Raw genomic sequence first — 25,592 nt, 5'->3', positions numbered from 1 at the left:
CGCACCCCAGTCTGCTGGTCAGCTTTTTCGCCAGGGCTAGTTCAAAGCCTGCGCAAGAGGATGCAGCTGCTGCCTGACAAGTGTTCTTGATATCCCCCAGGAGCTCGATGGTGATTGATTATCTTCAATCTGGTTATGGCTTCCTGCAGAATAGCGAGTTAATCCATCTGCGAATATCCACATTGTCTTGGAGTCTGCAGGGCCTGATAAGCTCCATGCAGGAAGAAATCTGCAGCGTGATGGCTTATTGCAATAGGTTTTATGTAAGGGCTTCTGGAGAATCTGCCTCCCATGCTCGGTGGATGTGGTATACAACAAGGTTTTGGAAGGATTTGTGGAGTGATACCAATTCCCTTTAGGCCTAGGAACAGATCTATGGAACATTCCAGGCATAAGCCTCCCCTTTTTGTCCGTATGGTCATAAGATCTGAATTGTCCATGTCCCTCCATTCTATGAATTTTACGGCTTATTGGCATTCCCAGTTCCCAGCCCCTACAGAGTGAGTCAGCTTGTCCATAGGTTTGCTCTCCAAGCATACCCAGGGGTCTCCTTTCAGACCGGTGACAAACCCTTCTTGGCGGAAGGGTGCTGTGCTTCCTTTCTTCAGTGAAAATTCGTAACGTAGAGGCCTGTCCTTGTACCACTGAGAATTCAATGGGACGGGTACCCAGGAGAGTAGATTTGTGGTAGAGGATAGGCTTTTAGTGCCTATCCAACAGTCGGGCTTATTTGCCTCTGCTGCTGTCGTTTGGAGTGTGGCGATGGCCCAATTATGGAATGAATGCGTATAATCTATATTCCACCCCAGGCTTATAAGCAAGGCTACCATATTAAAGCCTAGGCTTCCAAATCACTGGTGACAGGAAAAACAAAGAGACACAAGTAGCAAAACTAAGCATCCCTTGGCTATAGAGGACAGCACTGAAATCAAAAGGGTTTCCTGACTCCAGAAACCCAAAAGGCATTTAGAGATCTAAACCAAGCCGTCGTGGAAGCTCCCTCGTTAGCCCCACCAGACTCTAACAGGTCTTTTATATTATATTTACGTGAAGAGAAAGGAATAGCCAGTTGGGCCAGAACCGTCTGCAAGCTGTAGTATATTAGTCAGCAGAACGAGACCTGGTAAGGCAAGGCATGATGTCATGCGCTAGGGCTGTTGCAGCAGCAGCGGCGAGGACTGAGAAAGCAAGAAATATTGTCCTGGGGCAGCTCCTATCGCTCATGGTTCCTTCTTTGCTTTTTAGTCCTCCTCCCCAGAGTTCAGGCAACCGTGGACGTGCCACAGTGGGGAAGTACCTTGGTTGATGGCAAGAAATAGAAATGGTCGTGGGCTTCTTTGACTGAACTTCCCATAAATGCACCCAAATACACTCCGACACCCTGAGATGTCCCCTCCCTTCGCTGGCCCTGCGGCGCGGGCAGCCGAGCGCCAGCCGGCAAAGGCCGCTGCATCTCCCCCCGGCTGTCTTGCCCTGGCTGGCTGCTGACAGGAGGGGACAGCGGGTGGTGACAGCCTGGGGGTGACAGGAGGGACACCGCAGGCCCAGGGGGCGACAGGACACCGCAGGCCCAGGGCTGTTGGGAGAGGCACCACAGGCCAGGGGCTGGTGGGAGGTGACGCTGGGTGGTGAAGGCCCAGGGGGTGACAGGGGGACACCGCAGGCCCAAAGGGGGGCAGGACAGCGGGCGGTGACAGGCTGGGGGGACAGCAGGGGCACCAGCGGCCACGTGAGGCGCGGGGCGGTGGGTGCGGTGTGCCGTTGTGCGTGCGCCATTATGTGTGCGCGGTGACACGCTGACGGCAGCCCCTGCGGTTGTTGGCCGGGAAACCCCTCGGCGGAACGCTGGGGCAGGGGCACCCGAGTTGCCATAGTGAGCGGTTGGGCCGAGGTGCGCTGCGTGCAGAGAGGGAGCGGAGGCTGAGCCGGGGCCGTGGGGGCCTCTCCCCGTCGTCCACTCGCCCACTTGGACTGCGAGGAGGAGCGGGCGGGAGCCGCCGCCGCAGCCCAGCTCCATCGCTGAGGGCTGTGGGCAGGGGCGTTGCAGGGGCGAGGGCCGGGGCCTTGCAGCACCGCCGGGATGGAGTCCACCACTCGGCCTCCATCAGCCGAGTCTGCCTGAGGCCAGGGGGCCTGGCCGTGGTGGAGCGCTGTGGCCTCTGAGCGGCCTTGAGCCCAGCCCGTGCTGCTTGCCTGGCCCCCTCCGTGGGCCCTTCCCCGAGCTGCCGCAGGCCCTGTCCTGGCGCGGAGGCTGCGACGCCGTCTGCTGCGGTAGACGTCGTCGCGGAGCAGGCACCGACCATGTCGTGCATCCACTATAAGTTCTTTTCCAAGCTGAACTACGATACAGTCACCTTCAATGGGCTCCACATCTCCCTGTGCGACCTGAAGCGCCAGATCATGGGCCGCGAGAAGCTGAAGGCGGCCAACTGTGACCTGCAGATCTCCAACGCCCAGACCCAAGAAGGTGGGTGGGGGTGGTGGGCACGGGGTGGGACGCGATAACGGGATTCGGCCACAGTCGGTAGCTGTGACTTGTGCTGGGGGCCCGACAGAGCTGTTGATTTGTCGTCGCTGTCCTGACAGCTACCTTCAGGGCTGTGTTTTAGACACGTTTTTTAGCTTTAGTCCTTTCCGATTAAAAAAAAAAAAAAAAATTAACTTTTTAGTCTACGTGGTTTGACTTCACCTTTAACAAAATTTCCTCACCAAAATGCATTCAATTAATTGAGGCAAAGGAAAAATAAATGTATGAAAGCCAACTGGCCCCAGGTCCCTTCCCACAACGAGCTCAGCAATGTCCTCTGCTGTATGCAAACACTCTTCCACAAATTCTCTGACTGGTGGCTGAGCCAGTAGGAGCCTTCAAGCACCAAATACCAATATGGGCCATGATAAGTGTCCTACACAAATAAAGCCTTTACTTCACCAAGCTATTGTCACTCCTCAGGGGATCCATTTAAATGTGGACTGATTGACTTGGAAGGTGAATTCATTTTTATAGCAGTCTGTCATTAGATGGCTGGAGCTCTCTTCAGTGTGCACTTCACAAGTGGATTGAAAACAAGCACGTACCTGTCTCTCTCCAGATACATGCACGGATAGTCGCTTCAGAAGGCAGATGTCAATGCTTCTCCTCTAACGGTCAATGAATTGTCACAAGATACTAAAAGAGGTCTTATTCCTCTTTCTGCGTCATACACCCGTTGTGCGTGTTCAAATTGACCGCTGCAGGCTTGCATGATTTGTGAATCAAAGCATTGGTTGCTGTCCTCATATATACAGTCTCTTTCTAGGAGAGGTGCTGCCACTTGCAATCTTCTGCAGAACCCCCACAGTCCTCAGTTGGGCACAGGCGTAGCAAACCCCTGCCTTTTTGTGGAGCCACTGTTGCTTATCACGTATCTCTGAAATCGAAATCCGGTGGTTTGTGATCTGGAGCAGGAAGAATATTCTGCACGGCTTCGTTCAGCAGCTCAAAACCTTAAAGCTTGGGGCTTCGAGAAGTGCAGCTGGCATGAGCTCCCCATTCTTTGTCTGGGCCTCAGTACTGTCGGAGGTCCTGCTCCATCGAAACGTCCCAGGGCAGGCCTTTCTTGACAGGGGGCTGTGCAATGGTTAGATTTTCCTTTTGCGAAGAGCTCTAGGGGTTGGTTTCAGGATATGGGCCTTCTGGAAAAGCTTCTGGTTTTGTCAATGGTAGTCCTTTCTAGGACTAAGACACTGAAAAATGGAGCGTAAATTGTGAAATATTCCTATTTTGTATGTGATCACTGAGCAAAACCACCCTGACAGAGCTTGGCTGGGTATGCAGCATCTTTGGGTTTCAGACCGTGGTTCTGATCTGGTCTGCGAAGGTAAGGGCTTTTGATATTGAAAACTGTAGGCAGATTACAGGGAATGGCTGCTGAGAGTGCTTTAACATATTTAGTCATCTCCAGCTTGTGGAAGTGCAATATCAAAACCATTCTCATGGAGAGATCTTTGCATTTTAAGCTGTCTCAGTCCAAGTGTCTCAGGCAGGTGGTTTTTTGTTGGGGCCTTGTGTAAAGGTCAGGCGGCTTTCCTCCTCTTCAGCAGACTGACATGGTGTGAGCCAAGGCAGAGCATGGGTAGCTTCAGGCACACGCTGTTTTCGAGAGGCTTTCCGAGGCTGCCTTCCTAAGGAATTTCCTTTGAGTCTCTCTGCTCTGCAAAAAGTGAATGGAAAGTATTCACATTCCTTTGGTTCATTCAAACGAGATGAGTAGCTGAAGAGGGGAGATACCGTGTTGGAGCCCATTCTGCCCTGCTTGTGAAAGCAAGCTCAAAACCCACCCAACATTTCTGTGATCCAAATTCTAGAACTGCCAGCCCCGTTTCCATTTCAGTGTAACGAGCAGCTGAGAAGTGTGGCTGTTGATGGATGAAGCTCCAAGAAATAGGCAGCGAGGGCAGGCTCTCTTCTGTGTTCTGTCCGTCCTGAGCACCAGCAGTGTAGCTGAAGCGTTTTTAGTGAACGGCTACTGAAGCAATGGCGCAGAGTTTCCAGGCTTTAGCGCAGTGCCTGTTTTGCTGCAGGGCAAGCTGGTCAGGCTTCAGAATCTGGTTTATGCAGGTGAGACTTTGCTGCTGTTTGTTTTTCTTCAAAGACCTCCTGGGTTTGGAGCCCAACAGAAGCAAAAGCCACTTCAGCTAGGTCAGGAAAGAACCTCATGCATTAGCAGAGCCTCCTTTAGTGACCCTTGGGACCATTTTGCTGTTGGCATTCCAACTATTTTAAAAAAATGAACAAGATGGTGCTGCTTGTGTTTGATTATCAGACCTGAAGATTTCTTGAACTGTACTGTTAGTGTGTTGAGATGATAAAAGCGCGATGTTACACATCAAATTTTGCTTTGACATCTGTGAGGGGGTTCTCTGAAGTGCTGTGTAATTAGCTATTAATATACATTCTTGGGAAGTGACTAATGTTTTTGTCTGTATTTATGTTGTTTGCAGAATACACCGATGATAACGCCCTCATTCCTAAGAACTCCTCGGTCATCGTTCGAAGAATCCCTGTTGCAGGAGTTAAAGCTGCCAGCAAACCATACGTGATGTAAGTATCCGTAAAGCATTGCATTCTTTGTTGGGGGTTTCAGTGTGTTAACTTTTTTATTGCTCGTAGTTTACAGAGGCATTCCGATTGGATCTTTCTTGTGAAAGCTGCTGTTAGTTTTTGTTGTAATGGGGTAAATTTTAATCTATCTGTCCCAAAGCAGACTTACCTTTTCAGACCTGCTGGGCCATGGGGTTTAACCTCCAACGGTGGTAACTTTTAAGATGGTTTCATTGGGTTTGTTCTTGGGGTTGATTCTTCTGAGAGCCAAGTTGTGGATCCTGTTTCCTCTACACGGAGAGATTCCTTATTCTATGTGTTTGCTTTGATGGCTTTTATAGTACAGACAGATAGGCATTGTAGTGTAAACTTGTAATTTGTTCCCATCTCCGAAGATTCTGCTTCTCAGGGTTTGACTCTTCCTTGCATTTGGGGGAGGGGGGGGGAGGGATATGGCAGCTCTTCTTACCCCCCAAATCTGGGGCTTTTGCACGCTAGCTCTAGAGGACAGACCAAGGGTTGCCAGCTGGCGAACCATGCAAACAAGAAGTTCCATTCAGAAGTGATTCTTAGTAGTTTCCTAAAGACAATGTCCGTTTCAGGCAAGAGAAAAACAACAATATCCTAAAGTATATTGCCTTTTGTGCGAGTACGATGAAGGAATGGATAATCCTTTCCAAACTTGAAACTCAGTAAGCCGTTTAGCACGGTACCAAATGTTACTAGTTATCCTTCTAAGTCTGTTTTTACCCTAAGGTGATACCGGTGCCCCAGGTTTTAGTTCTGTATTCCTAAGATTTACGGAGGACAGAGAACCGGGCATATTGATTAAAATGACAGCCCTTCGAATGCAATCCCGACTACAGGATTATTGCTGTCATTTATGTATTCATGCAGTCCAGTTCTATATTAGCTCCACTGGCATTGTTTGGAGGGTCCTCTTTGCCAGCCTACTTAAAGATACGCCTCTCCACCACAATTAGTTGCTATTATTAGCTTGGGGTTCTGCCACGTCTTTCTAATGTTGGTTCTCAGTAAATAAACTGATGAGTTACAGCGTGTCTTGAACCAACAGTACAGGAGCATCCTGGGACCCAGGAAGCCTTTGCAAGCAAAAACCCCTGAATTTATGTGGCTCTGCATGTAAACTTTGGGCGTATTACTGCCGTGGTTGTTACAGTGCTTTCAGGCGCTGCCTGGTAATTCTGGACGCCACAGCGTTGTGCTTATAAACACGGCCTTGTGTTGGGGGTTAATTTCAACGCGTATGCTTAGCGCCGTCTTGTCAATGCATCCTCCGTTTCGGGTTGGATGGCACCCTCTCCTGGTATTGTAATGCTGCCCTGAAAGGAGAGGAGAGATGCTGCTAGCATCAAAGACCAAATAAATGCCTGCATGTGGGGATGAGGAAAGAATGGCCCTCTCTATTTGTACCTAAATTCCACTGCAGCCTTTGAATTGCCTCTGCTCATGGCACACTTTGGAGGACGTATGAATTGTTTGCTAACGCTATCAGCGGTTGCATGTCTGATCCATGATGAGTAGCATGCAGGGACAGATCAATGAGTGTGTGGAATCTCAGCGAGTTTTCAAATGTAATAAATATTTCCTAAAATATTGTAACATTTTCAAGATTATCTTAATGCAAATTCTGGCAATCAAGACCTTTTTCTTTTGTCGCAGGACTCCTAAGTCGCACAAAGCCCCAGGAACTGCTTTCAGGTGACCTTTCTATTACTATTTTGAGTCAATATAGCATACGTAACACATTTAATATTTTGGCACTTTCATAGCTAAATATGGCAGATACCTGAGCACAGGGCTTGGGCTTCCACAAAGAAACCCTGTTCTAAAGACTCTGCTGCTGACGGTTTTGGTATTTCTTTGTCCGACGGCTGATTTTTTTAACGTACGTGCACTTGCACTTCAAAGTGTCTAGACTGTCCCTGTTCTTTCTTAGAAACTGAAGTGCTGTATCTGGTGCCTGTTTGTAACGCTGGGGGCACCCAGATTGGCTAAAGTGACCTTCGTGTTTTGATGGCTGATTATGGAAGAACACAGACCTGTAGTACAGACTTTGTATTTTTGATACTTCCATAGCAGAGACAAAATACCTGAGGGCTTGCTCTTGCACTGCTGTGTTCTATAGCTGTAAGCCTTAGAGTAATTTGTGACAAAGTAGAAACGTGATTTGGGGATTTTTTTTTAGTTGCACTGCATGTACCAAGGGAGAACAGTTTGTGTATATGAATAAATTTCCACATGTACGAGACTATCGGGACATAATGTTTTGATATTCAGGTTTTATAACTGGTTTTCACTACTTTACGTTGGGTACAAGTGCTTTATTTGAAGTTCTGATCACCTTTATTTCTTCTTCTAGAAGAAGTCGAACTGAGCCAGCGAGTGGCACATCAAGAGCAGTATGTAAAACACAATCTCACGCTTTTTTCTACACACTGCCCTTAATTCTAAACAATGCAGTTTTGTAGTAGTTTTCCAAACATGAACTTAATATCTTTTCCAGTACAACATAGCATATGTTGTAAATACAATGTCTTTGATTGGGCATAGTAAAAACTGAGTAATGCCATTATTTGCACAGCTCTGATGTGAACGTTGGTATTTGTGCCCAGTAATGCGTTGTATTTCGTACTGAGTCTGCTAGAACATTTCCTGAATGACTTTGTGTTGTACAGAGGACGCGTGATCGGTTTTAGATCATGTAGGTTCAGGGTTTGCACAGCTGAACGTGGTGCCGTGTTCTCCATCTGGCTGCCTAGAGCTGGCAAGATGTATGTTTGTACAGCTTGTCGTGTGCTTTTTGTTTCTTTCGGGAATAAAGCACTGGAAAGCTTGCCAATTGTTGTTGAAGAGTAAAGCAGCAAAATTGAAATGAGTTAAGAGTTTTTTTAAAAAGCATGCACAAAAGCTTACACTTTGAATATTTCTTCATTGTCTTGTCTTATGTTAGCTATCATTCTCCACTTCCACATTGGCGCTCTTGCCCTAATGTTACTACGCCCAAAGCAGGAAAGTGGATCCTTTTTGACTTCGATTACTGTTTCAGTAACAGCAAGGATCTCTAGTTGGTGTTTGTCCTTCGAGGCTGCAGAAATGCAGAGAGTCATGGCCGTTGTTTTAGCACCGTCAGGCACAACTGTGATCCTTCCTGGCTGAATTTTTAGTTTGGCCAAGCTCTCGGTCACCTTTATTTCAATAATTTGAGCAGTTGATTTTTGTCTAGACAAAGTGGTGGTTACTTGTATGGCTGATGTTTTGGATTGGTGTTCTTATTTGGGTTTGGTGGGGGACGGTGAATATTCTTAAACTGGTGGACAGGAGGGGCAGAGTTCATGTTTCAGGGCATATACGCCCGTGCTTTATTTTGACGGGCAACTGTACTGTGTCCATAAACCCAAACCGTGTGCATTTCTAAACGACGAGACGTTAACTGCTTAATTTACAAACTACACTGAAAAGAAGTCTCCTGTCGTGATGCTTCCTTCTCAAACAAACTCAAGTATTTTTTTAAGTCCTTTTGAGCTGACAATTGACAGCTTCCTTACCCTTTCAGATTTTAAGCAGTTGTGAACATTGGACAGGGGTCCTTCTCTGAGATATTCTGGAGCAGCGAGTTGATCGCAAGCGGGTTTGGTTCTTTTAGTTTCTTCTCATTAACCACATAGGCACTCTTAAGCTGTCATAGGCTTGGACTTTGTTTTGAGCAGATACAGATTGCACTAGGTTAGAAATGCCTCTTTGAGTGACACTCAGAGGACATAGCGCAGGCTCTCAGGCTACAGCAGAGGTTAACTATTGCTGTGTTTTGATTGTAGAACTTGAATCTGTGTTTCATTTTTTGTGAACAGATTGATGACTCTTCCGCATCTATTTCTCTGGGCCAGCTTGCTAAGGTATGTACATATTCTTGTCAAATACTTAAAAAAAAAAGTGTTAGCTTCATATTTTTAAGTCCTATACCGTGATCTGTAGCTGGATGACTGTTGTAATGTGAACACAACTTTAATTTAATTCTTAGCAATTTAAAGTTTTTATTTTAACTTTAAAACGTGTGTATATTTTGGTACTATCCTGTAAAGAGGAGCTGCCCGTTTGGGAAGATCGAAGGGGAGTACCTTCTCAGCCTCAACATAATGTTGCAGTATTACTCATCTGCAAGACACAAAGCAGCAGCACTTCGGAAGCTGTTTACCGTTTTTCCTATGTTTTGTTAATTTTGCGTTGGAAACTAACACACTTTTTACAGAAGAATTTAATTGGCTGTAAGTTATGGCCATTTCAAGGGGGTTTGCAACAGCCAAAATAGAAGCGCTTCTGGAACACGGACAATTGCATGGCTATTTTTGAATTTCTAGTCCTTATAGTTCTAGATGCATTCTGTGGATGCTGCACAATTTCATCAGTTGTAGCGTATCTCAAGTGGACACCACGGTCTAATTTGTTTGAATGCAGACTGTGTAAATTGTGTCAGTGTACCTAACTGTCGAGAGGAACATGCCGATGCGCATGTGTGGCATATTAGCAGATGTGCCCTTCTGAAACGGTTGTAATGCCCTGTTTTGCTATGGAGCTGCTTGCTGGTTTTGCTCAGCCAGGTGTCACTTTGTCGGGGAAAGCACTAGTGATGGCCCTTTGTGACAGGCGTAGTGCTAGCCAATTGAATTCCTAGTCTGCAAAGTTACAAAGATTAGAGAAGGCAGGGCTTAATGCAGAGGAGCTGGTTCTTTCTTCTGAAAATAAAGGCTGGAGTTCATTGCCGAGAAAGAGAAATCTCTCCCCACGGGTAACTTCTTCCCTCTCTTCCTGCAGAAATTAAATTGTGTACACTGGGGGGAAGGAAACATAAATTTCTTTGGAAGGCAGCCACCAAAAGAAATTGGTCTCCATTGGTGCTGTCTCTGAACGTGTCCTTGGTTCTGTAAACTCCTGTGAAGTTTTACTCTGAAATGTGAAAACCTGTCCAAGTAGGGCACACATTGAAGCTTTTGAGAAAATTTAAGTATTTCAGAAAAATACAGGAACATAGCATAAAGCAGCTCAAAACTGTTACTTGCTCTGACCTCTTCAGTGCAGACTGGCTTAGCATGGAGGCAATGTGTTAGCAGGTTTCTGTTTTATTATTCCCATGTATGAAATGCTATGTTTGAATTTTGGTCTGTTCCTAGTAAGGTTTTGTGGGTTTTGGGTGTGTTTTGTGAACCGTTTGGGTTCAAACAAACGAGTCAAGTATCTGTAAAGTTTTCTGTAAACGTTAATGATTTCATAGATGTCGATCTGCATTATGTGACTGTGGAGAAAAAGCTGTGTATATGAAACAACCATTTAAGAGAATGTTGAACCTGGCTGGTTGCTTTTGGGAGTGAATGCATCTAAAAACAAAAGCAGGAGTGGTTGACCTGCATGATCAGTGCCTGAAGGTCCAGATCATTTACAGTCACTCCCTCAGGCCCTGCTTGTATCTGGGCTGGTGTGTAATAAAAACATTGGAACAAACACGACTTAAAAAAAAATCAGCTACCTTCAGTAATTCTGGATAAGGTTTCTATTACGATTTGTATGTTAAAAGGACACAGTCAACTGGAAAAACCGGCAGGTTTTGCTTGCTGCAGTTAAATCGCTGAATATGAAGAGGGTAGCGGGGGGGAACGTGCAGCTGGGACTGCCTACAGCACATCGTGGTCAAATTTCCACTGACAAGAATCTTTTGTCTTGCTGAGGGATTATCAAAAGCTTGATTCCTTTTAATGCTTCTGTGTCTGAAGCTGAATTTCAGCCAGCAAGACCCACTTCCCCGACTCTTGTGTGTCCTTTTACTGCTGCGAAATGTAAATAATGGTACTTGCCTGCATCTTTCTCAATTAAACGTCCAGTGGCTATCTTCTGCTTCAAATAGTCTGGGGCTTAAAAATCCGTTTAAAAGTGCTGGATAGTATGATTTTTCCTACACAGAGCTTCAGTCCACTTGGAAGCACATTGGATTGGTTACAGGAGTCTTTGTGTGAGGTACAAAGAGAGCCCAAGGTTTGGAGTGCCCAAGAAGGCTCTTTTCAAGTAGGTTCCCAGGCCCATAAACCCCCTGCCGTGGCCTAAGGACTCCCCAGAGCATCTTCAGCACGGCTCTGTTTTCTGTCAGCGGCTGTTTTCATGCAGCCTCAGCCCGCGCTGTGCTGCTCTTTGCAGGATCGGGGGAGTGGTGGTGTCTTTGGCCGTGTGGGCTGAAATGTGTTTCTAATGTGTGTATTGCCTGTTGAACAGACTGCCAATCTGGCTGAGGCCAATGCCTCTGAAGAAGATAAAATCAAGGCTATGATGACACAGTCCTGCCATGAGTATCATCCAATCAAGTAAGTGTTGATAACGTCCAATCTGTTCTTTGAAGATGATGGAAAAATCATAGAGATGTTTGTTTTAACAAGAGAGACGCACGCATAGCTTTTTCTTTTTCCCAAAAACCTTTTAGTTACACGAAGAAACCCTTGGGTCTGCTTCCACCATCATATACCTGCTTCCGTTGCGGACAACCTGGCCACTATATAAAGAACTGCCCAACAAATGGGGTAAGGTTGAGGGGGACTTCTGGTGTTACTTGGGGGTTCATTTTTTTACCTTGGCAGTTACCTAACAACTACATGACTGCTCATCTTTGGAATTGTTTCTCTGGGGGTGAAATATAGAGGTTGTATGGCAATGTTGCAAAGCCCTTCAAAATTCAAGGGAAACCTGGAGTTGTAAATGTAAACTTTTATTTTTTCCAGGTCATAGACATTCAATATGTCCATAGATTGTTCTCTGTGAACTTTCATGCATATTTTTAGATATTCCAATATCATTGGAAATGTTTCTCTTTTTAACAACAGTTCACAGTTTTTAGTATTTCATATAAACCTAAGCTCCTTTCTGTTGACCCCACCCGCTGAATATTTGCCTGTTTTAATGACACAAGCCTCTGGGTGAGTATGCATGCCATTTAACATTGTATATGCGTGAGGTATGAACTGAACCTTCATATACAGTTCCTCAGTGCCTGGTTCAGAGCACTGAACTGAGCTCGCCCTGGGAATTGCGCTTTGGAGGAGGAGCGGGTTGGTATCTCTTCTGAGCGGAGGGCAGGCTAAGGGATATTTCACCCTTAAGGAACCTGAAGTTAAGCCCAAGAGTGTCGACGGCGTTCAAAACACTGCTCAAGCCTTGGAACACCCTGGCTATATTCATTTAGGAAAATAAGTATTTTAGTCAAGCAACCTTCTGTTAAGGAAAAGGAGAGGATTAAAGGCTTTTGCTGCTTAGAATAATCATGGACATGTCATTTTAAGTGTGGGTCTTAAGATGAGCTATGTTTGCCTTTCTTCTCTTAACAGGGCAAAAATGTTGAGTCTGTTCCCAGAATTAAAAGGAGCACGGGAATTCCACGGAGTTTCCTGATAGAGGTGAAAGATCCCAATACAAAGGGTGCTATGCTAACCAGCACTGGGAAGTATGCCATACCAGCTATTAATGCGTAAGTAGGGAATTCATTGGACCGACCCAAAAGCGAATGAGAGAAACTGTGCGTAAATGTCTGAGTGGCCACGCGACCAAATCGGCCAGCCTCTGTAATTGCGGGGGAGGAAGCATTGTCGTTGTATCTGAACCTTAAAATCTGTGATACTTTCTAAGATTAAAATAGGGTGGCCCTACTGCTCATGGCCCTGGAAGCTGGTTAAACTAGTGCTGTGCTAAGAATCTCTATTTCTGCAAAACATTTCAGTAGTGTTGACAGTGGGAGTTGTTCTCTCTGAAAGCTCGTTTTGCTGCTGGTTTATGTTTCAAAGGCTTCTTGCAAAATGTAACCCATCGCCGTTGGACTGAGATTTCCTCCCCCTCTGACTTTTATCCAAGCTCACGTGTGAAACAGGCTGAAGTTTCCCTGTTGCTCTGAACTCAGAAAATCCAGCCGTGGGCTGACAAGAGGGGCTGTTACGAAATGCACTTGGTAGCACTTCTGCTTTTCTGTCGTGGATCTCCTTTTGTAGAAGCTGGAACATAGACTGCCCTTATTTATAAAATGGAATTACTCGGAGACTCACTTCATCCTGAGCCTGCAATTTACCTTTACCCCCTGGCAAAGGAGAGGTGGGATTCCTTGCACCCGATTTCTAGCTGTCAAAACATTATTGTTGTAGTCGGAGCCAATTTCTTAGTTGATCCAATGAATGGGAGAGTTCTGCAGAAGGAAAATTGTTCCCCCCTCCCTCTTCTGGTCTTGTGGCTATAGAAAAGCAGTTTAAACGAGATGCCTACGTCTTCAAAGGCTAGTGTGGAGCGAGGAGAATTCCATCTCTTGTCTTCCTTTGATAAAATCCTACGCTTGGAAAAGTTTTCCTTTCCTCGTCTTTCACTTTTTTCTTTTTCCTTCCCCCCCCCGCCTCCAGGGAAGCTTATGCCAGAGGCAAGAAGGAAAAGCCACCCTTTTTACCCGAGGAGCCGTCCTCCCCCTCCTCCTCCCATGATCCCGTTCCAGAGGAGCTGCTGTGTCTCCTTTGTAAAGATACAATGACTGATGCCGTGGTTATTCCCTGCTGTAGAAACAGTTACTGTGACGAATGTAAGTGTTACTCCCAGGTTTGTTAATCCCCAACATCAAACTGATCTTCTGAAAGCAGACATAGGAGATAACGGCATTACTTTGTCACCAGTTCGATTTAAGACTGAAGTATGGCCTGACTAGGAAAGGACTCTCCTTGTAGAAAGGAAAAAAAAAGGCAGAAAGCTTTTTCCCCTTTTTATGTATCTCATTAAATCTCTTTACACGCGTGTCGTGGTTTAACTCCAGCCGGCAACTAAGCACCACCCAGCCGCTCGCTCGCTCCCCCGCAGTGGGATGGGGAGAGAATCGGAAGGGTAAAAGCGAGAAAGCTGGTGGGTTGAGATAAAGACAGTTTAACAGGTGAAGCAAAAGCCGCGCGCACAAGCAAAGCAACACAAGGAATTCATTCCCTCCTTCCCATGGGCAGGGAGGAGTTCAGCCATCCCCAGGACAGCAGGGCTCCATCACGCGTAACCGTTACCTGGGAAGACAAACGCCATCACTCCCAGCATCCCCCCCTTCCTTCTTCTTCCCCCAGCTCTATATGCTGCGCATGACGCCATACGGTGTGGGATAGCCCTTGGCTCAGCTGGGGTCAGCTGTCCCGGCTGTGTCTCCTTCACACTTCTTCTGCCCCCCCGGCCTCCTTGCTGGTGGGGCGGTGTGAGAAGCAGAAAAGGCCTTGACTCTGTGGAAGCACCGCTCAGCCATAAGGAAACCATCCCCGTGTTACCAACCCTGTTTCCAGCACAAATCCAAACCATAGCCCCCCACTAGCTACTATGAAGAAAATTAACTCTGTCCCCGCCCAGACCAGCACAATACGGAAGGACGAGTATGAGAAGAGTGCGTAATTGTGCAGGAGATTCCAGAATTAGATAGTGACTGCATTTATTTGTCCACAGCCCTTTCTCTCATACAAAATTATATAGCCAGCTCTGGTGATTTGGTGTGGTCTGCAACAAACGGATAGTCAGGCATTTAATCCGCCGCCTTCTCCACCGGAGGGTTGGTTAAAACCTTCAGAACTCAAACCTCCTAATGTGTTGAAATGTGTTTTCTTCATTAACCTTGAGGTTAGTGACTTCTCACTGTACTAGCCAGCGGAAAGAAGATCAGTCGGAACATCAAGGCACAACCTCCTGTACATCTTCAGGTGTTGCATGAGTGCAGTATCAAACCGTATAGTTATTTGCTGCAGACTGGAAATTTTTTACACTGTTGAACATTGATCGCTCCGTGCTCTCAATTCAAGACCATATTCACCCATTAACCACACACTTGTGTTTAGAATTGATTAGAGCCCAAAAATACTCCTTAGTTTGGCTAAAAGCTGTTTTGATGATTCTGATGATTCACAGGTATTAGAACAGCGTTACTGGACTCTGAGGAACACAGATGCCCAACATGCCATCAAACAGACGTTTCTCCTGACGCTTTAGTCGCCAACAAGTCCCTACGCCAGGTAACACGATGACTTTCACGTAAACTGTTGGCAAGGAAAAGTCTATTTTTCAAAAGCTGAAAGGGAAGAAGATATTCATTTACCTCTCCTTAAGCAAGGCTAAATGGAGTAAGGCTCAATTTACTTTTCAAATACGTTATCTGTTGTTACAGAAGCTTACAACTCTTTAGAGACAATCTGGCAAATTCAGGTCACCCTTTTGTTTAACAGGCTTGTCTCACTTTCAAATTCAGTGCCAACGCTGGAGTACTTTAAATACGGCTGCTCTGAGTTGCAAGTCATGAATATCAGTGTTCAGTGTGATGTATCCATACATCTGTATGTTGATTCATTTTAGGACTGATAGCATTTACAGGAATACACAAGGAGTTTTACTCCGTGCAGGCTTTTCTTCGTCTGTCTACTGAAGTTTCGTATTAACTTTTTGTAAATGCTTTCCTGCCTCTAGGCTGTGAACAACTTCAGAAATGGGACTGGCTACGCAAAAGGGCTCCATAAGCAGGTTCAGCAGCAACAGCAGCAGCAGCCGCCACCGCCACCACCTCCACCACCACTCCTGAGGCAAACAACAGCCCGCAACCTGCAGCCTCTGCTCTGGCCAACAATTTCCAGCCAGCGGGATCCGCTCATGAGTCCACTGGCTTCTCTGGCTTCTCCTTCTGTTGCTGCTCTGTCATCGTTGGCCCCTGCTGAAAAGCCAGGTGGACCTTTTCGGTAAGGAAATCTGTAGATCAACACGAATATAAAAGGCACCAAGGTGCTGAAGTTAGATTGTTTCTCCTGAGCTTCTCAGCTAGCGATTTCTATAGCATTAGTGACAGTTCCAGAGAACTGTGGCCGTTCTGGGTTTGGGTTTTACTTTGAATGAGGACACTTGAATAATTTGGAAGCGTGCCTCATGCAAGAATTTTCTCCAAAGTATTTTGGTTTGCTTCTCTTACAAGTCATTCAGTACGCGTTGACCCTGAAAGAGGAACTTTTTTCCCCCAGGAGCCCTTTGAGTTTAAGCGGCTAGCAATTCCTAAAGTAAGCATTTGGTTATGTCAGAGCTTCTGGAGTGCATTCATTTCTCTTTAGTACTGAGGAAATAATCGTTTCCTGAAAAGCAAAAAAGCCCAATGAGAGGTAAAACTGACCAGGTGTTTCACATCACTTTTTTCTACAGTATTTCTATCATCAGTATTATAAGTCAGAGTCATTCTCAGTAATGCCGTGTAGTCAGCACCGCACGCAGATTTGGATAATAAACATTGAAACACTGTAAATTTGAAGTCTTTACAAACATTTACCAACAAAGTCCTAGTAGGCAACCCAGTGAAGCGGTAGGAAAATACATGGAAAATCTGTACTGTTGTTGAGGGCTTCTGTCCTTTCACTTTTATGCCTGGAATGCAAAGAGCCACTCTGTCCAGAAGACTGTCAGGCGCAGCTGCACCATTGACTACAAAGGTCACAAGTCAAAAGAACCTCTAAGGCAGCCACTGAGCCAGCACATAAACGTTTCCCAAGAGAATTTCAGTTCTTGCATCTTCCACAACTGAGAGTCAGTGTCTGGGCTATACGTACTCCAATCCTTTTATGTGCAGCCAGCTTACTAAAATATTTTTCCGGTGAGCCCTGGCAGCCAAGAGGGCAAACTGCATCCTGGGATGCATCAAAGGCAGGGGAAGCAGCCAGTGAAAAGAGGTCATTATCCTGCTGTATTCAGCGTTGCTGCGGCCTCCCCTTGAACACGGTGTGCAGTTCTGGGCCCCACAACTGAAGAAGGAGGTGAAGGTCCTTGAGTGCGTCGAGAGGAGGGCAACAGAGCTGGTGAAAGGGCTGGGAGGAATGTCCTCTGAGGAGCGGCTGAGGACTCTGCCTTTGTCCAGTTTGGAGAAGAGGAGGCGGAGGGGCCACCTCATTGCTCTCTGCAGCTTCCTGCGGAGGGGACGTGGAGAGGGAGGTGCTGATCTCTTCTCGGTGGGATGCAGTGATAGGACGTGTGGGAATGGTTCCAAGCTGCGCCAGGGGAGGCTTAGACTGGACATGAGGAAGCATTTCTTTACCGAGAGGTTGTTCAAACCCTGGAACGGGCTTCCTGGAGAGGTGGTCGATGCCCCAAGCCTGTCAGTGTTGGAGAGGGATTTGGACAATGCCCTTAATCCCATGCTTTAACTTGGTCAGCCCTGAATTGGTCAGGCAGTCAGAGCAGATGATCGTTGTGGGTCCCTTCCAACTGAAATAGTCTAGTCTATTCTGTTCTATTTCTCCTTAAATGCCACTAGTCCAAACAGACTTCTCGTCAGTGCTTCATTTGGAATCGGCCAACTTCCCATTTGTACATCTGGAGAAGATTATTTTTTCATTTTTTTCCCCATTTACTATAGTCAGCCTTTTCTCACTTGGGACTTTGTATTTCAAGTAGCACTTCAAAACACTGTTTGAATAATAAAAATTTGGGTTCTTTTGTAGTGATGCCGGTACTGTTCTACCTCCTGCTGCGCTGGTGAGTGCTGCTGGGCTTTCTGAATCTTCCTTTCAGTCAATCGGCAGTTTGGTGGAAGAGAAGGTAAATTTTATTTCAACATATGCAGTGCTGCTTGTATTTTAGCAGAGCTTCTTTTCCGACTGTTTGCATTTATTCACAAGGGCTGTCGGGTTCCTGTAGTAAGACAACCAGCGTTACCAAGTCTTCTGGGCCCCCAAGGACACTCAATACACACAACTGGTAAGCAACTATAACTTGAGAAGTTCTTTTCAAAACTTATCTTCAGATCAACTGAATGGGATTTTTTTCTTTTTCCTCTCTCCACGCCAAAAGGTCATCCCAGGAGAGCCAGCGCAGTTCGCTCAGCAGCTGGCAGACCAGGCTGGGAGCTGTAAGTATGCTACAGAAATTCAATATATTCCTACTTGTAACCCGTTAAACGAGACCATAACACGTAGCTTATACAGCAAATAATAATTTAGTAGCTTAAAGCTGATTTAGAATGAAATAAGTGTGCACAGATAGTTGTGGAGAATACAAGTGGTAATTCGTTTTTAAATGGCTTCATTTGAATTGGCTGGAAACCATAATTACATATAAAATTGAAATATCATTAAAGGGTGAGGTGGAAAGCCACCCTTCTGATCACTGGCTGAATAGGGCTGGAGAAATTGATTTCCCCATAGAAATCAGCCTCCAACGTTCTTTTTTACCAACTTAGTTGATACTGAGTGAGCAAAGCATTGGATAGTCAACGCTGTGTTGTGTTATTTTATAAAAATTTTGAATGTCTTCAATTCAGTCCTCTCAAATAGCCAAGCTGCTTTCTCTCAGTTGGAGAGAGAGAGAGGAGTCTGTTTTCTCTATTATTGCAGTGTCAAGTTAGTCCTTCCTTTTGGTACATATTTGTTATAGATAGATTGTAAGGGGGCATTGTGTTCATACTATGCTAAAGATAAATAAAAACAAACCCCAGGATCCATCCCACAGATTGTCTAAAATCTCAAATTCAGTAAGCGAGAAAATAACAATTTGGGGACAAAAGCAGGCCAAACACATCCTCATGAGGCAACAACATAGGAGGCTTATGTGGAAGAAGTTAAAAGAAGTTTGAGAGAAGATGAGTTAATATTTGTGCAGTGCTTTGAAGATCAGAAGTGTGAAGTATTGACCATATCAAGGAGTGGCAGAGGAGCGGTGGGCACTTGGCCCAGGGGAGATGGGAGTCTCTTTTAAGCACGGGCAGCCTCCATCCACAGGCGCAAAGCTGAGTATAAGGAGAGAAGACTGAGGGAACCGCTGGGGCTGGGGATGTGGAAGGCGAGTCTGAGGATCAAGAAATGAGGGCAGTCTCAAATGAACAGACAGCAGGGAGAGAAATGCTTAAGTTGAGAACAAGAAGTGCTCGCCACCGTGCTCCCGCTTCCTTCGCCTTCCTCTTTAAAATGGGGGCAGAGTGTAACAAACAGTGACACATGTTTTTGGGTTTCTTTAGAAGTTCAAATCGAGGACGCCCGCCTAGCGAACGTACCCAAAGGACTCAGGCCCCAGCACTGCCACCATCAATCGCCATCTTTGTGCCTGTGCCTCCACCTCCCTTGCATCCTCCACCACCCCATGCCCTTCCTCTCCCACCGCGGGTACCACCGCCCCAGTTGCCTCCTCAGTTTCCCCCTGGTCAGCCTCCAGCTGCTGGGTGCACTGCCCCCCCTCCAGGATATCCCCCCGCTCCTGCCAACAGGTCGCCAGCTTGGGTACCAGCAGCAGGACCAACGGCTCCTTCAAATACCATCCCAACGACACAAGCACCTCCTTTACCTAGGGAGGAGTTTTACAGAGAACAACAGAGACCTAAAGAGGAGTAAGTATTTGGCTCCATGCAAAAGTAAACCCAGACAAATGTCATTCTAAAGCTTTCCCTGAAACTTCTAGGCATTCTAAACTGGCTTTGCTTAACTAGGATGTTCACCTTTTGCATTTGCATGCAGTAGACATTTTCTCCTATCGGCCAGGGTTTCTTTCTTGATGTCTTTTTGTAAGAAAGGTCAAACTATCCTTGTAAGAAAGGTCAAACTTCTTTTAACAGGGAGAAGAAAAAGTCCAAATGTGATGAGCTTACAAAGGATTTTGGTAAAGAACTGATGGAATATAAAAAGATTCAAAAGGAGCGTAGGCGTTTGTTTTCCAGGTAACTGCTTTACACGTCCGTAATGGAGAAGCGGGTTGTCTAGAAGAATCAGGAGGAGTTCGCCTCCACCTCTCCATCGTCAGATGGATTGGATGAGTCAAGGGATCAGCAGCGACAGGAGTAAATAGTCCTGGGTGTAAGATTGCAGTACAAGTCTTTTGCATCCTGTACAAATTGCCAAACCAGTAGTGAAGATGAAGAGACTAAGCTGGCATTTTAAAATGGAGCTTTGCCGTCTTCAGGCTAAATCGTGTTTTCTTGGTGTTTGATACTGCACTCTAGCCATTAAGACTTGCACTTTTTGCATCTTACTGCAACAAAAATGATTTGCACTGCAGGTAGTTGTTGAGTAGTGAAAAATGTGTGCGTTCATGTACCAGTAGAGGCCAGAAGTGGGTGGAAATAGGCTTCCCCTTCCTGTATGTTGGTACACTAACAATGCAGCAGCTGTTCTGTCTCGTAAGCAGAAACTTTTACATACGATCAAGTTCTTCAGTTTGCAGTAGCAGTATGTCAGCAGCTGAAAGAAGCTTTGGCATTAGCCTGTGGAGAGGAAAAGAAACCCAAACCAAATTTGGGAGGAAAAAAAACTGGGGAGAGCGACTGTTTTGAGTTAACTTCACTTTTTTTGTGTTTTGTGTTTTTTTTAAGGTCCAAGTCTCCCTATAGTGCTTCATCTTACTCGAGAAGTTCATGCACCTACTCCAAGTCAAGATCAGGTTCTTCCCGCTCTCGCTCCTACTCTCGATCCTTTAGTCGTTCCCATTCTCGTTCCTGCTCACGATCCCCACGGTATTCAAGAAGAGGCAAAAGGAAGAGTCATAAATATCGTTCTAGGTCAAGGTCACGGGGTTATCACCATTCAAGGCTAAGAAGATACCGTTCACGATCAAGGTCTCCAGTGTTTAGAGGCCACTCTCCCACTACACGGACCGTACCTCGAGGGGAAGGAGGAAGGGAGTATTTTAACAGATACAGAGAAGTTCCTCCACATGATATGAAAGCTTGCTATGGCAGATCTGTTGACTTGAGAGATCCATTTGAAAAGGAAAGATACAGAGAATGGGAAAGGAACTCTAGAGAATGGTATGAAAAGTTTCACAAGAGCTTTGCTGTTGGCCCTCAACCTCCGCCTCCAGTAAACAGGGGCAACTTTTCTCCAGATAGGTTTGGTCCGCCTGGGACCAGACGAGAGAATTTGCCACAGGCTTGGGGACGTAGGGAGGATTATCCTGGTGGGCAGAGCCACAGAAATCGTAATGCAGCTGGAAATTACCCTGAAAAACCTTCTGGAAGAGAGCGCCATGACATCCGAGATGCTACAAAATGCAAAGAGAAGGAGGGGGAACATCCACTGGGGGATGGCAAAGGAAATAAAGATAAAAACCCCCAGAAGAGAAGAAAAGGGGATGAGAATGAAGGCTTTCCCAAAGCTGAGTTGTTAGAAGGTGCGAGGAAAGCCAAAGAGCCAGTTCCAGCAGCAGATGTTAAAAAGGACTTTCTGTTCATGCTCCCAAGAAGAGACGATGCCACCCCTGTGAGAGATGAGCCTATGGAAGCAGATTCTCTTGCTTTCAAACCAGTATCTGCAAAGGCGAAAAAAGAGGAGAAGCCAAAAGCAAAAATTGACAAGACAAAGCGGAAAGCAGAAGCGGCTGTTCTGCCTAAGAACGACAGCATAATAAAACCAGCTAAAGCTTCCCAAGAGGAGGTGGACACCAATTGTGAAGAATCTCCTCGAATGGAACCTGCTGTGAAAAAAGTGAAGGAGGAGTTGCCAAAGACAGACAGTGTTAAAACCTCTTCCTCTCAAAAGGCTGAGAAGGCTCTTGGTTCCCCACGGAAAGCTCACCCCAAAGTTACAAAAGATCACCCAGAAACCAGAGCAGCCAACGAGGAAACGGCAAAGAAAGACCATCGAAAAGAAACCAAGTCGGAGAAGCCCTCCAACAAAGAGGGCAAGTCAAAAACACCTGCTGAAAAAAGCAACTCCTCTGATGTAAAACCTGAACAAAGAAAACGAAAAGTAGATGAAAAGGTTGCTGAAGAACATGAAGCGACTTCCCTAAAGGCCTCTAAGCCAGAAGCTGCTGACTTGAAAAGACCATCAAAGGGGAAGACTGAGCCTGATGGTGAAAAAGGAGAGCAAACTCCAGAAGAGGATAAACCTGCTTTTCTTAACAACCCCGCCAAAAAGATTAAACTGAACCAAGAAACTGGCAAAAAGGTTGTGAGTGGAGAAAATGTGCTACCTGCAGAAGAACCTGGTGAGAAAGCTGAGCCGAACAGCAGCAAAGTTAAGCAAGAAAAAGCAAAGGGAAAAGTAAGAAGCAAAGGAACGGCAGCTGATGGATCTAGTGCAACTCTGGTACATTGCACCAGGTACCTCATCTTTTCTTTTCCTATTCTTTCTTTCCTCCCTCCCCCCTGCAAACAAATGTAAAAGTCTGTATGGTGACTAATGAAAGGAACAGCTAAATCTGTGCTAAATGAGTGAATAATCTGTGATCTTTCCTGCTAAGCTGTACTTGGGTCAGAATCAAATTTTGTGAAAGAAAACAAGCAGTCTGTACTGCCCAGACAGCTCATAAGGTTAATTCATTGATGACGTCTTTCACCCTTACTTCTGGGACTTTTTTCCCCCCTTCTTATTCATTATATGTTGACTCTCTGAGGAGTCCCCTCGAGGTCTTCCTTCAGATCCAGCTTACTGCTAAAGGCAAGGATAACAGACATGTCTCTACCATGCAATATGTTGCCTTTGAAAAATTGCAAGGTGCTGTAATGATCTACTTTTGTCAGGGTGAGATGAAACGATACCTTGCAGAAATAGCAGCTTGGTTGCCAATATCTTGTACTGATTTGAGCTTTGAGCACAGTGCCGTGTTGACACAGCTACACTGCTTCCAGCTCAGTGCCAACTTCTTTGAAAGAGTGAATCTAGTGTGAAGCTGTTATTACGTACATTTCAGCATGTAAAGAAGCCGGACAGCGCAAACTCAAACCATTTAAGACGTCACTGGAGACTTAAGATAGTGTCTTGATATTCTAAACAGTTTTTAAAAGGTACATTTTTTCTGAAGAAGAACACTGGGACATGGGAATAAAACTGTGGTTGTGTATACCTCTCCCTCATTGCTTGCTTAGATGTCGAAACAAGAATGTATAGCTAATTTATCTACCATTGGTAGAAGCAGGACATGAAGGAATTACCAGGTCAGGCAGTCCCCAATCTGATAATCTCGTGTCTTTGTTAATTAAATGTAGAGTAGGAAGGTACTAAATTAATTGATTGCTCGTAGTCTTAGCTAGTGGACTTATCCTTTCTCTCGTCTGTTCCCTTAATTGAACATCTTTTGAAAAAATACGCAAGATTTAGAATGGAAACACAAGCCGTTTTCTAAACTGTTACAAAAGATGGCGGTGCGTATATCTCACCCACGATTAATGTCAGCTTTTTTCCTCTTAGCACTAGTTCTACTGGAGGAAGCCCCATTAGAAAGACTGAAGAAAAGCCAGACACAAAACAAACTGTCATTAAGACCATGGAGGAGTATAATAATGATATCACAGCCCCTGAGAAAGACATCCTTATTATGATCCAGGTCCCTCAGTCAAAGTGGGAGAAGGATGACTTTGAGTCTGAAGAGGAAGACATTCAATCTACCCAGGTGCCCGCAACCGTAGGAAAACCTGCTAATGTTATACAAAATGCAAGTGCTAAGCCACCAAACCCTGTAAAACAGAGTGAGAAAGAGACGGAGCCTTTGAAGGAAAGACAGAAAACTACAAAAGAGGTGAGTTATGAAAGCTCCCAGCATGACGCAAAAAGTTCAAAAAGTTCAATGTCAAATGAAAAAGGAAAAACCAAAGACCGGGATCATTCTTTGTCAGACAAAGACACCTCTGAGAAGAGAAAGAGCAGTGTTCAGCAAGAAGACGACCCCTCAGAACGTGCAACCGAGCAAGGAGATGGACAAAGTATTTCCCAATCTTCCAAAGACCGCAGATTTTCAGAGAAGCCTGATACTGGCCATGGATCGGCTGCTAAAGACTTTACTCCTAAGCAAGACAAAAATTCTGACCGTGATGGCAACAGAGATTATTCTAGTTCCAAGCGTAGAGATGAAAAGAGTGAATTAGCAAGGGGAAGAGAGTCCCCTTCTCAAAACAGAGAATCTACGTCAGTCCAGGAGAGTAAGCCGAGAGACGAACGAGCAGAGCTGTCCGAAAAGTGCACTGGAGACGCCAACAGGAGCAGCTGCAGCCCTCCGCCTGAGCAGCAGCAGTCTGATCACAAAGCTGCTCACGATTCCAAGCGCACATTGGAGGAACCCAAACCTCTAGATATAAACGCAGGAGAAGAGAAAGAGAAGCACGTACCAGAAGTAAAGAGCAATGAAGAGAAAGAGCCAGGTGGTAATAAGGCACCTTGGAGAGAGGAATCGCCAGATGTAAAACATGAGAAAGAGAACGTGACTGGACAAAACAATAAAAGTGTTGCCCAGCCTAAGCCTCAGGTAAGCAGCTCCTCGCCGCTCTCTTCTGATCGAACGCGAGACACTGATGAGGCTGCATTTGTACCAGACTGCAATGAAAGTGAGAGTAAGGTATCTGCAAAAGGTGAGGAAGCGGCAGGGAAAACTCATGACGACCCAAAGGAAAAGGCTGTTGATAAGGTGAAAGAGGATACAGCAGCACCTGCTGCAGGTGACCGGCCTGAAGCAAGGCGAAGTCAAAGGCAAAGCAGTCCCAGTGTTAGGCGCAGCCGTAGCCAAAGCCCTTCTGAGAGTCAGACTGGAGGCCACAGGAGCAGTGCCAGCTCAGGAGAGAGGCAAGACAGCAAGAAAAAGAACAAGAAAAAAAAGAAGAAGAAGGACAAGAAGCAGAAGAAACAGAAGAAGCAGAAGAAACACATTGGAAATGAAACGGAATTGGAAAAGAGCCACAAACACAAGCACAAGAAGAACAAATGGAAGAAGAGCAAAGACAAGGAGCAAGATGACCAAAAAGTGAAATCTGTCCCTACATAGAATGACAGATAATGAAAAAAGACTTAAATCCCAAGTCATCTGTATTAAACTTTGTTGAAATGTGAACGAGTTCAAGCATTGCAAATGATGACATGAAAGACCCTGCGTTGCACTTAAAAAATTGCCGCTGGATTGTTTGATTTTTACATCGGAGCTTTAAAAAGCGAACATTTTGTACAGAATTGTGAGTTGTGACCACGCAACATGAAAGGCGTTGCTGGGGCCTCTTATTTTTAACCACCGTTAATTAGTCTGGCTGGAGTCTTCTGTCCTGAAAATTTTCACAGTTGAATTTTCTTTTAATTGCCTGGCAGAAGCAGCTGGTATCAGTTATAAAATAGCAGCAGAATGATTTGCAGAATACATTGCAGCCTTGTTATGTCACTTCTTGATTACAATAAAATGTTTTCAGTAAACTACCCGGTGTGATGAGCTTTTCAGTGATAGCTGAACATCAGCAGAGCAAAGCCTAGTGACAGAAAAAAGCCACCAGTAAAAGCTTGCTGGTAGCTGACATGTATGAAAAATAACGTCCACGGGTTTAATTTTGCAAAGAGAGGTAGGACTTCCAGTCTTCTGAACGGATGCCATGTGGGGAGGCGCTGCCGAGAGGTAAGCCAGCAAAGGGGAAAAGAATGGGAAGGTATTTACATATTTGTATGCAAAACACTTTCCTTCCAAGAGGAAAACCCCAGCCAAGTTTTCTGAAATGCAGCCAGAAACGGAGAGCTAAACCAGCCAAGACTGAATTAACCGAATGAACCAC

General features: G+C 45.6%; 1 protein-coding gene across 1 annotated transcript; it reads left to right on the top strand.

Annotated features, from left to right (window-relative positions):
• Positions 1–2,301: 2,301 nt before the first annotated feature.
• On the top strand, positions 2,302–24,826 carry LOC309603766 (E3 ubiquitin-protein ligase RBBP6-like; the record flags this gene model as incomplete). The annotated part of the gene is made up of 18 exons (XM_082338680.1): positions 2,302–2,467; positions 4,981–5,080; positions 6,764–6,802; positions 7,467–7,503; positions 8,953–8,997; positions 11,360–11,448; positions 11,565–11,661; positions 12,463–12,602; positions 13,516–13,688; positions 15,032–15,135; positions 15,584–15,849; positions 17,590–17,686; positions 17,767–17,845; positions 17,939–17,996; positions 19,101–19,466; positions 19,692–19,793; positions 20,445–22,175; positions 23,263–24,826. 18 exons carry the CDS (start codon positions 2,302–2,304, stop codon positions 24,824–24,826), a joined length of 5,253 nt encoding a protein of 1,750 aa, XP_082194806.1.
• Between the last annotated feature and the right edge of the window lie 766 nt (positions 24,827–25,592).

The sequence above is a fragment of the Platalea leucorodia genome, assembly GCF_965183815.1.
Source record: "Platalea leucorodia genome assembly, contig: HAP1_HAP1_SCAFFOLD_194, whole genome shotgun sequence".
Taxonomy (NCBI): Eukaryota; Metazoa; Chordata; class Aves; order Pelecaniformes; family Threskiornithidae; genus Platalea; species Platalea leucorodia.
Note: the sequence above shows the minus strand (reverse complement) of the source record. Positions and strands in the feature narration are given on the sequence as shown.